Source organism: Emys orbicularis, chromosome 4 (assembly GCF_028017835.1).
Source record: "Emys orbicularis isolate rEmyOrb1 chromosome 4, rEmyOrb1.hap1, whole genome shotgun sequence".
NCBI lineage: Eukaryota > Metazoa > Chordata > Testudines > Emydidae > Emys > Emys orbicularis.
Genome location: NC_088686.1, coordinates 96,077,221 through 96,089,562, shown reverse-complemented (window position 1 = coordinate 96,089,562; position 12,342 = coordinate 96,077,221). Strand labels below are relative to the sequence as shown.

The 12,342-nt window shown below is 40.8% G+C and overlaps 1 protein-coding gene across 1 annotated transcript in view; it reads right to left on the bottom strand.

The window, feature by feature from the left end:
* Window positions 1-12,342, bottom strand: part of KIAA1549L (KIAA1549 like) — a 219,171-nt gene that overhangs the window by 64,062 nt on the left and 142,767 nt on the right. Inside the window, exon 11 of the mRNA XM_065404300.1 lies at window positions 7,152-7,342. Within this exon, the coding sequence (XP_065260372.1) occupies window positions 7,152-7,342 (191 nt within the window). The remainder of the gene's footprint in view (window positions 1-7,151; window positions 7,343-12,342) is intronic.

Genomic DNA, 12,342 nt, shown 5'->3' with positions numbered 1-12,342 from the left:
TGCTAACTAACAAAGCACAGGACAGGGTCTGGTGGGGTCAGGTATACAGTCCACTGAATCAAACCAGATAACAGGTTGAGTTATTCCTTAAGAACTGTAATATGTGTGACAGACCCAGACCAATGGGGTACAGGAGTCTGGTAGAGGGCAAATACACTGGTCACTGGATGAGTAGTTTTCTGTTCCCCGAGTGACCAGAGCAGGGGCTGCACTAGAGTAATCAGGAACCTGCTAGAACCAGTTAAGGCAGGCAGGCTAATTAGGATACCTGGAGCCAATTAAAAAGAAGCTGCTAGAATCAATTAAGGCAGGCTAATCAGGGCACCTGGGTTTTAAAAGGAGCTCACTTCAGTTTGTGGTGAGAGTGTGAGGAGCTGGGAGCAAGAGGCGCAAGGAGCTGAGAGTGAGAGGGTGTGCTGCTGGAGGACTGAGGAGCACAAGCATTATCAGACACCAGGAGGAAGGTCCTGTGGTGAGAATAAGGAAGGTGTTTGGAGGAGGCCATGGGGAAGTAGCCCAGGGAGTTGTAGCTGTCATGCAGCTGTTACAGGAGGCACTATAGACAGCTGCAGTCCACAGGGCCCTGGGCTGGAGTAGAGGGCAGGCCTGGGTTCCCCCCAAACCTCCCAACTGACCTGGACTGTGGGTTCTTCCAGAGGGGAAGGTCTCTGGGCTGTTCCCCAACCCACATGGTGAATCTCTGAGGCAAGAAAATCCGCCATTAAGTGCAGGACCCACCAAGATAGAGGAGGAACTTTTTTCACATATGTTGACAGAAACGTTGCTGTTATAAGGGAGTTCAATTTGGAAGACATACGCTTGAGGTCTATTGTAACCAGTAATAAAAGCATCATTCCACTTATTACAAGTTATAGATGATAATATTCTAACACTGAAGGCACTGCACCCAACATAACCATTTTGGTCCTCATTATGACAAAGATGAATTAATCACTGGATTGGATGTTGGTGGCTGGCCTAGGAACAAGCAATCATGACCTGATTACAAACTCTGGGCAAACAGAGGACAGGCCCAACCAGTAACTACATACTTGGTGCTTCAAGAGGGCTGATTTCTCAAAAGTGAGGAAAATTATCAATGATATTGACTGGGTGAAAAAGATTTAGATAGGAAAAAGTGAATGAAAATAAGGAGTTCTTAAAGAAGAGAATTTATGAGCTGAACAAAAAGGCACAGTTCCACAATCGAGAAAAACATCAATGTTGGGTAAGAGTCCATCCTAGTTCAGTGGGGAAACGGAAGCAGCAATTAGAAATAAACAGCTAATATATGGGAAACAAGGGGAATAGTCAGCAATCAATATAAATTACAAGTTATGAAGTGTAGAAAATTGCTATGGGTAGCTAAAGACAAAGCATGGCTGGCAAGGCTAAGGAGAATAAGGAATTTTTAAAGAATAGTAAGAACTAAAGAAATCCTAGCAACAGCACAAGGATATAGGCATGTTACTAGATGGAGATGGTAAAATTGTTAATATTGATGCAGAAATTGTTCAATAAATATTTCTGTTCTCTATTTGTATCATATGAGGCTGCCAAACTACTTTCTAGCCCATCAGCTAGCCCTAATAACATGCACCCACGTGTACTCAGAGTTGGCTAAGGATGTCAGGCATCAGGGCCTGCAGCAGAGGTAGTCTCCAGGCAACCTAACAAGCACAGCTGGCCTGTAGTAGTCAACCTAATTGGCTGCACCACTTGATTGGTTGGCATAGACCAACTCTTACAGCCAGCAGCAGCAGCAGTTCAGCCGCTGCTTAAAGCATTTGCCCATGGCTGCCATAGCTTCTGCACCTGCTTGTTCCCGTGCCTGAATTGGACTCAGCCTTGCTCCTGCCTTGCCTCACTCCTGGAAACCTGGTTTTGACCCTCAGCTCCAGTTCCTGACTTCTCCTCTGACCCTTGTCTCTGGCGTCTGGCCTCTGACTCCGCTTCTGATCCTGGACTCTGACTCTGGGCGATTGATGCCTACTCCAAACACTAGGCACAACTGCCCACACCCCAGTCACCGACAAAGGAGAGCTGTGGCCCACCACGCTTAATTTTTAATAAATTTTTGAATCCCAGGAAATTCCAAAAGACTGGAAGAGAACTGATCTTGTGCCAGTATTCAAAATGTGGAAGTGGTATGACCTAGCTATCTGAAGTCCAGTTAGCCTGACATCAATCCCAGGCAAAATAATGGAAAAGCTGTTGGATTCAGTTACTAATGAGTTAAAGATAGGAATATAATAAATTCCTGTCAAAATGGTTTGATGGAAAACAGGTCTTATCAAGCAAACTTAATTTCTCTCTTTGACACTGCAAGTTTGGTTGATAAAGATAAAGCGTTCGCATCCACTGTGCAGTCTCCTGTGTTGAAGGTACAGATCTGCAATTGGCCAATTAAGAGTCATAGCCTAAGAGTGCTCTACAGATTCCTCACTGACACTAAGCTCTCACATAGCAACAGATGCAAATAATGCTTTCTGCCATCTTTGGTTGGCTAAAAGACTCTGTCCCATCCAAGTGGAAAATGACATGGTCTTAGTTATTCATGCTTTGTCACCTCTTGTCTGGACTATAATCATGTGATATACCTAGGCATGAAGCCTTCAGCAATTAGAAAACTCCAACTAATATAGAATACCGCAGGACATCTCCTCAGCCATGCAGGCTTCCATTGACACGTCGCTCCTGTCTTCCACTCCCTACCCTGGCTTCCCATAGAATTTTGCATTGAGTTCAAGGTTTCAGTCCCTATCTGGAATGTGCTCAGTGGCCTGGGCCCAGGATATCTAAAAGATTTCCTAAGCTCCAGAACAAAGACTGTGTGTAGTTGTGAACTCTGCTCCTCAGGCACAATGGAATTCTCTACAAAAAGGATAAAGCTTGCCTGTGCAGCATAAAGAACTTTCTTGGGGCCAGTCTAGAATGAATTGCCCCATCACAAACCTCACCACCTTCTGCTCCAAGGCGCTTTTCTTTGACCTTGCCTTCTAACACATAGCAACTTGTGGTTTTTATTATTTAAATATAAATTTTAAACCCTGCAAAAACAAGACACTCCACTGCATATGCTTCTATCCCTGGGGAGAGGATGAGAGAACAAACGACATATGACAGATGTGTAGTCATGCTGTTTAATGCACTACTGGAAAGCAGTATACTGCAGATACTGTGGTGATGAGCATGATAAAAGAACCGTTACAGAATAGATATAATATACTTAGACTTGAGTACCACATGACATTTAAAAATACATCAATGCAAGGTTAGTTTTAGAAATGTCATCACATTAATGACTGAATGTGATAAAAATTTAAATTACTAATTTATCTATAAAATAATCAAATGGGGGTGAATACTGATTTTTGGTTGATTTTTACATGCATATTGTATGTTTACTTTAAAAAAAAACCACACAAAATAAGAGTTGGCTAATATATTTGTCAGACCAGAAATAAGAGTTCACCTCTGGGAATGGCATATCCTTATCTCTTCATAAATTATCAGTCACAGGCATGTGTCACTTGGGATGACCCAATATATATTTTGTCACTCACAGCCAATCACACCCCAACTCTTTATCTGGACTCCATGTACAATATGGAAGTGGGGTGGTGGGGTGATGTGGCAGAATATTGGGCAAGAACAAAGCTTTGCGCTATTTCAGCTCCTTCAGAACAGTAGGACGGTCACAGGGATGTGTCACAGGGGGTAACTTATTTTGTCATGTATAGCCAGTCAAAACCCAGCTCCTTATTTGACTATTTAATTAAAGAACTAAGTAATTAGTAATTTGTTAACACATTCAGTAATTTTAATCTGACAAAGTTTAATCTCACATTAATGCATTTTAAAATAATATTAGCCTTTCAATAAGGAACCAGGAATAAGGAACCCACTTCAGCCTTGCTTTCGACAGCCATAATTCACAAACACACAGACTCCTTTTCTCCCTCTGAACACTACACTATCAAGCCAGTGCCACTTTTTGCTGACACTCCCAGTGAAACATCATTTACATAAGCCATCTTCTTTGGCACTGTTTGCATTGCTTAATGCACTGAAGCTGCTACTGCCACAACCATGGACATGGGTGCAAGGGTGCTGGAACAATTTGTATAGGGAGGTGCTGAGAGCCACTGAATCAAACTGTTAACCCTGTATATGATGGAGACCACTTCAAGCCAGGGGTGCTGCCGTACCCCCAGCACCCCTAGTTCCAGCACCTATGCATGGGTGGGGTCAGAAGTGTTGAGAAGGGGCATTCTCAGAAAGCATTCTCCCTACAGAGGGCACAAGAAGGCAGAATTACTCTGGGGCACTCTGACAATTTGGGTATCTGCCCTCACACAGAATTAATAAATTGTGCAATTATAAACTCTCTGTATCTTTACCAAGCTGCAAACTTCATTTTGAAGGTGGGGGCTTGTTGCCTTCTCTATGGTCTCTGCCCGCAGGCTGGACCACGATTTCAAAGTGTAGAGATACAGCACTGGCAACAGCTGATTGTTCAAGACTATCAGCACCCATAGAGGCCTTACCTGCGGAGAACAAAAGAGTAACTGCATCCTAAGGAAAAACTGTTCTTTTCAACTTCCCTCAACAGGGAGCTGGTGGATTTAGAGAGTGGAAATTCCCCAAGAAGCACATAGCATGTCTACACTGCGGACCTCACAGTGACACAGCTGTGCTGCTGTAAGGTCTTCTGTGTAGCCACTCTATGCGAGTGGGAGAGAACTCTCCCACCGGCATAATTAAACCACCTCCAATGAGCAGCGGTAGCTATGTTGGCAGGAGACTGTCTCCCACTGACATAACTGCGCTGTCCACACCGGCACTTTTGCCAGTGAAACTTTTGTTGGTCAGAGGGGTGTTTTTTTCACACCCCTAAGCAACAAAAGTTTTACCGACAAAACTGCTAGTGCAGACATAGCCTAAGCAGGAGGTTTTAAAGAGGACTCATAGGGGGAAGACAGGAAGGAAACATACAGGAAGTTAGGACAGGAGAAGGGAAGGGTACAGGCCAGCCAAGGTTTGAAGGAACCATGCTGCCAGTGGGAAGGGGGTAGGATCCAGACAAACAAATAAAGGGCAACTGTCCTTGCAGGGTCACTTCTGCCACCACAGAGCTTCTAAGACTCCCCTTTAAAAAAGAAACTCATGTTTATTAAGCCGAAATTTCAAAGTTTCTTTCAAAGTTCAATTATAACAACAAAATGTCTGTTCTGACCAGATAACAGCCACTTCATGAAAATCTGATACATGACCTTTCCAGGTTGTGAACTGGCCTGGAATGAAATTGCAAGTATCTCAGATGGTCATGTAATATTTTTCATTTTCAAAAGCCACTAAACAAAGTTCCCCTGTCACCTATCAGAGATAACAAAGAGCCAAATCCTGCTCACCTTACTTATACAAGTAACCCCACTGGAGTCAATAGGCCTACCTGTGTAAGACGAGCTACATTTGCCCAGAAAGGCATTACAGCAGTACTGTACTGTATATTCAACCCACCTGACAGTGGGTTTTCCAGTGAATTCCTGAATCAGTAAAAGCTTACTGATCAGAATTGGTTTAGGAATGCAGAGATTTAGGGTGAGTGAGGGAATACCTTCTATTGGGCCACCATCTGTTGCTGATAGAGACAAGCTTTGAGCTTACACAGAGCTCTGCTTCAAGTGGATTTTGCATATACCCAAAGCAATTAATGGATTTTTTTTTTTGTATTAATGGGGAGAGTTAAACTCTGTGTGTGTGTTTACACAAGGGTGAGAGTCAGGAATCAAAGAGGCTTGAAAAACATCTTTAAAGAACAACTCCTGATGAGACTTATCTTTTAGGAGCATAGCACCAGCACCTACAGCTGGTACAGTGATAATCTCCTGTGTGGCATTGTGTCAGAGAATTGAAGACTTTAAAAAGGACAAGTACCATTGAGTTCATATGAACTGGATAACCTGACTCCTGTGCTCTGCAACAAACACAATGATCTGTACATAGCGTACCTCATACATCACTGACTCTAAAATCCAGAAGGATTTTAGATGAGAAGAGCAAACTAATCCCTAGGAACCAAGAAAGGCTTTTTAAACTAGTTTTTTCTGTTTCCTATGTATAGTATCTCTGAGTAGCCTCCTCCCAGCTAATCTATTATATAGGAGACAATTACCAAAGCGAACATGTTAACATACCTTTTTCTCTGTATGTAAAAGACAGAAACTTCTAAGTTTTCTAAGTCATGCTAAGTTTTCTAGGTGTTTTTGACTAAGCAAATCTGGTAGAGTGCATTGGCAAGTATAAAATAAGATGAATAAACTGAGATTTACTTTCCTACAAAGCTGCTCTGCACAAACCAAATAACCTCCCTTTAAGCAAAGACTAAAAAGCAAGGATTTTATAACTCCAGTGAAATTGATATTAACTCTAGCCTTTATTGTCACTGCTAAAATAACAGATCTATATTTACTCTATTTCCTTCAGTAGAAAATTTCAACATCAAAAATTCTCATATTCTTCACTTGTAACATGAATTTAAGTGACCCCACTCATTCACTGTGAAGGAATATGAGAAATATCTAATTTTACATAGTTTTTCAAGCACCCCAATCCATTGGATTGGAGCACTGGATACTCACTGTGTGGTTGTTGCATGTGCTCTGGACTCTGACATATAATATTATTTAAGCGTTGTTTGGGGTTCTGTTCAGCCTTTAATAAAGATATGGGAGCAGATCCCTATGTGGTATAAATTGTCAATGTAGCTATGCCAATTTACATCAACTGAGTATCTGTCCTATTGTCCATTTGTAAAATTCAGATCCAGGTTCAGATTGAGCTTTTCCAAACTTCAGATCCAGGGTTTTGGTTCAGACCCATCACTAGCTAATATGTTGTTCATTTTCCACTCATCTCTTTAACTAGTTACACATATGAAAATGTCTGCTAAAGCTTCACTTCATATTATCCTACTTTCTTTAGCAATCTCACATATATGGTGCAAAACATTATCATATGCCAGGCACTTTTGCAGAGGAACTAGATGCTTCGGGCACTGCATGGGTGCCAACCCCACTGTTGTTTCATCAACAGCCAGCAGCATCCAACCCATTCCAGCCTTCAGCTGAAGTTTGTTCAGTGCATACCTTTTTCTTGTTTCATTGGACTTGGCAGTTTTAATGGTGCTCCCATCCTGAGCAATTTCTCTCTCCTGGGAGGCAGGAGCATCTCTAACTGGAAGTGGTAGCACTACAGTCTCCTGAGTCACAGGTAAAACCTCATCTTCAGCTCCCTGCTGACCTAAATGCTGCTTGGCATAGTCAAAACCTTGTACTGGCTGCAGAGAAGGAAAAAACAAAATCCGTGGGATTCCAACATGCATTATATGTCAATACAATATCTTTTGCTATTACCTATTAGCATGCTGCATCACTGCCACTTATCTATATTACGGTTATGGTTGCAACTTTTAAATGTAGCACATACACTTAATTATATCCGCTACAATTAAAAGTTGCAACCATAATCGTAATTTAGATAATTGGCAGTGATGCAGCATGCTAATCAGACTTTTATTCAATGTGTTTTAAACCATTAATGGATATTAAATTGTCCTTGTTTTTAGTAAGATAATTGAGAAGTCAGAACTGAATGTAAAAAAGAAAGCGGAAAAGAGGAACAAATATAATAGAGGTTTCATATCCATTATAGATTGAGTTAAGTTACCAAAATAAAGATGTCGTTTTTTCTTGGATACATGTGGTTGACAGAATGCTATAAACATATATGAAAGCACATTGAATGATGAGATGATGGTGCTTTTTTTGTTCCCTGAGCAATTCAATTTTACCCTCACTGTACCCCTAAAACATTCCCAGTAACATTCCAGTAAATAACATGTCAAAATTATAAGCCTAGTGCTTGAAAAGGCTCCTTCAGGCTCTTCTGATGTTACTGAACATTTGAGTTATTCTGGAAAAATATCCATCCAGATTTGAACTTTACAGCTGGGCCAAAATAGTGAGTTATCCACAGTATCTTCTGCTTTGTATATACATTTGTTCCACTTCTGTCCCTTATGGCAATAAACCAGAGACATATTTTGTAGGTATCTAAGTCTGAAAATGTTGCCATCTCTAAGAAAAGATCACTTTCATTCTGTTGAAGGTGGTTCGTCACATTTTCAGTCTCCTACTTAACACTAACGCTGATTTTTTTAAGATGCATTGACGGTGATATTCATCTGATAAGCAGCTCCAGCAGAAGTCCACTAAGGAGATACTAAATGGACTAGCATTGATTTGGACCAACAAAGTCTCAGCCCATTATAGCAGTGAAGCGTACACCATATCAGCAATGCTGGCCCCATTAACAACCATTGCTGGAAAAGGACAATGCTATCTCCCCCGTTGGGAGCTTTATATCTTCCCAATACTCTGAAGGGAAAGTACCAAAAAAGATGCCATTAGATCAACTTCAAGGGGGGAGGAATGAAAAAAAGGGCAAGAAAGTCATATGAAGGACAGCTAGGGAGAAATACCATAAGCCATCCTAGACTCTAATAAACTGAATAAAATTAATGGTTTAAAGTATTCATTATATATGTTAATTGTTAGCAGAGACCATCCTATTATTCTGTAAAAGGGGTAATAAAACAGAAAAGCTGTTACCAGACTGGTTAACGGACATTACCATCCCCCCTTAAAAATGGATCAATATGTTACAAAGTATACTTTAGTCTTTAAAAAAAGGCAAGAATCAGCAAACAAATATTTTGACATAACTCAAGAGTGGCGTAACCATAATCTGATTCCAACAATGCTATATCTAATTATTTTGAGTTTTTACTTATCCCTCTCCCCCAATGACAAAGGAAGAGCTGGAGAAACCATTCTCATTAGCTGATATACTGTACTAAACAACAACATTTGATCTTGGAACTCTGCTTTGTAAAAGCTCCCATGAGCAGATGGCTTTAGCACCCCAAACTAAATTGGCAAGACTAAGACCCGTTATAATGATTTACTCTGCACTGCAAGGAAAAAGATATTTTCCTGGCAAGATTTCTGAGAAAAATCTAATGGGTGGAATTTGGGTAACGCTGTTGAAATGATATTTGAACACAACTGCTCAAGAAATTTCTTATATTGGCTGGATGAGACTAGAACGAATGGTATGGGTTGCTGCTGACATTTGTTTCTTTGGAATTAGAGCTGGCTGGAAAATGGAAATCCCTTCCTGTGAAAAAATTTCACATTTTTGAATATTTTTATACTGAATCAGTACAAAAATAATTAAGAATTTGAAATGTTTCCCACTGGAAAGGATTTTCAGAAAGATTCCATTTGGGGAGAATTGAAACCGAATTTTTCAGCTTGCCAGCTGCCCACCTGAAGGCTCTTGTAAATTTCACTTTCTCCTGCTGGAGGCTGTGTCTAAGCTCTCTGCCTTCCCCCTAGCCCAGCTGAAGCTCCCCAGATGCATATACATAAGTCATCATTTCAATTTTCCCAGTGAAAAAAACAAATTTTATAGCAAAATTGAAGTTTTCTCATAGAAAAATTTGTTTTTGTGAAAAGGACATTTTTGGTCAGAAAATCATTGTTAGAAGATTCCTGGCCAGCTCTATTTGGAATGGTGATGTAAAAGCTGATAAATACCAGAATGACCACGTATACTCTGCTTCAGCAGATTTTATTTTTTTTCTTGTATGCGCTCTACAAATGAATGGTGGCTCTCTCTGAGGGCCTGCAGTATTTGCTTTTGCTTGAGAGACTTAGACTGTGGATTTTATCTATATTTATCTACTAGCTTATTCTTCCTTTAAAAAAAAAAAGAAAAAAAAAGGTGACAGACTATACAATAAGATTATGGCTTTTAAAGGCATGCTATGAATTAGAACTGAAGAGATGCAGAAAAAGAAGTTAATATCTGCCCAAAAAAACCCTTCACTAGGGTACAATAAATGTGCTTCCTATATTACCATGCCGAAGTAAGAATCCTGCTTTTACAGCGAATACCAGTGTTAACAGGCTGGCTGCCAGACAAATGTCTCCTCATGGCCGGGGGGGCTCTGCAGGCAAACTGCCGTACTTTTCCTCTCATGGGACTCCTCAATAGCTCACACAGTCGTATTATTTTAAAGCATTCCCCTTCCAAAGGGGATCCAGTTTATTCAGTCCATACACACATGAATACTCCATGCCAACTTCGCCCAGCTGCCCATTGGTTCCACAGTTCAAACAAACAGTTTTCTCCCCTTGCACCAGTAATCCCCAAGCTCTCCTTCCTGGAGTTGGGTTATAATCCCAATGGTCTCGCTCTCTGGGAACCAAGAATCCTCAGGCCTCGTTCCCACAGCTGGGTTCAGTTCAGTCTCTCTCACTCCCTACAGGAACCAGTCTTGCTTCCGGGAGCTGCTTCCTCAAACCAGCTACAGCTTCCCAGACTTCTGTCCTGCCAGGGCCTCCCAGCACCCTAACTTGAGCGTCACCAGCTCTCACTTGAGCGCCCTCAGCCCTCTCCTTTATAAGAGGCCTGACTAAAGATCACATGACCAGTGAGTCAGGTGACTCATTCTCGCCTCCTGAAGAGGTGGGTTTAGCTTGTCATAGGTCGACAGAATACTATCTCCCCTTAAAGGGGCAACCACCCAGTAACACCAAGCCTATAGAATGATATTTAAATGCTAAAGGTTTTATTATCCTTCTACCCTTTGTTCACTAATTTAATTCCATTCACACAGGAAGGATTCTGTGAAATGACGTAATAGGCAGCTCTATCTGAAGAACTGCAGTGCCCCCATTAACAGTAGCAATAGGATTGCAGCAATGAATAGGCAGCGCCACTCTGCTAGTTTTCCTTGACATAAGGCTTCTGAAATCAGATCACATAAAACTGCACAGCTAAAAAACTAAATAAGATGAATACGAAGGAGGGCTCTCCTCACAGAATTTTAATTTCCTTTATTTTAACGCAGAACAGCCAAAAAGTACCAGAAACCCTGACTCTGATAAACAGCTTTCAAACACAAAATATACAGAAGTGAGATTTCAAAACTGTTTCTTAAACTGGAAATATCTACTGCAACTCCATTTTTTAAACAGATTTTGGCCTGGAAGGTTTGCAATAATCTAGTGGTTTCAAGCACTTTTGTAATGAATGAAATTGTACATGTTTACTTTCAAATATATTATACATGTTACCATCAATCATTTGTATTGCAAGTTTTACATTTAAGATTCTGTAGTAATTATAGCACTGGTAATTATTTTTATGCCTAATAGGCTCAAACTCCAAGTAGGTTAAGATGAAAATATATAGTTCTTCTTGAGATATTCTTATTTCATTATCTGCCAAAAATATATATATTTCTCAGCACCATTTTAAGCAGAAACATCAACATCAGAGATGGGAAAGACTATTTAACCGTCCGGTCCATCTCCCTGCCAGTGCATCTGTCCAATCTACACCTTCCAACTGGAGCTGACGGAAACGTTTCTGACAAAAGAGTTTTCCATCAGAAAATTTTGTCAAGAACGTGTCATTTAGATAAAATGTCCTTTTGAAAAAAATCAAAATGAAGCACTTTGATAAGGTTGAAACATTCATTTTTGACCTTATCAGAACGCTCAGACAGCAAGCAGGGTTTTTAATCATTTCAGTCCCCTATCTGCGAAAAGAGGGAAGCCAACAAGGAGAGTGAAGGGACAGTGATGTGCACACATGCTCATTAGCCTAAAAACACCTCACACAATCCTGGCTTTGGTGGGTTGCCGAGCCTAGAAGCTGAGATTTTAGTGATGCTGTAGCCCATCTGGGTAGGTTGGCAGCTTTTTCCACTATGGGGAGATACAGTACTTTAAAACAGAATATGTACTTTATAGAAGGAGATTCAAATGGGGGACTTATCTGTCAGTGCCCCTATAATTTACTTGGCTCATTAAGTAAAGAGGAAGTATAATTTCCTTAATTCCCTGTAAACTATATTTGCAAGTGGATTAGAAGTACGAAAAAAAATAAAAGAAAAGAGTGGGGGGGGGGGAATGGTTGCCATTTCTGCATTACTAATTGGCTGGAACAGTTCTAATTTAGGACTAGATTCTCAGCTTCTGTCAAAGCAAAGAACTTTCACTAGTCAACTCTTATTAGTGCTAATGGGAACTGCTTAGCGGAAATTCTGTGCATAGAATTGAGAACATCTCTGTCACAGGGCAGGGCTTCTCCCCACTTCTAAACACTCACTGCCAGGCCCAGTCTCCTGTAAGAAGGTTTATTCTCTTAACAGAGGCAGGTAAACAAACAGAAAACAGTCTTTTACCTCACTCCTTTCTCTGC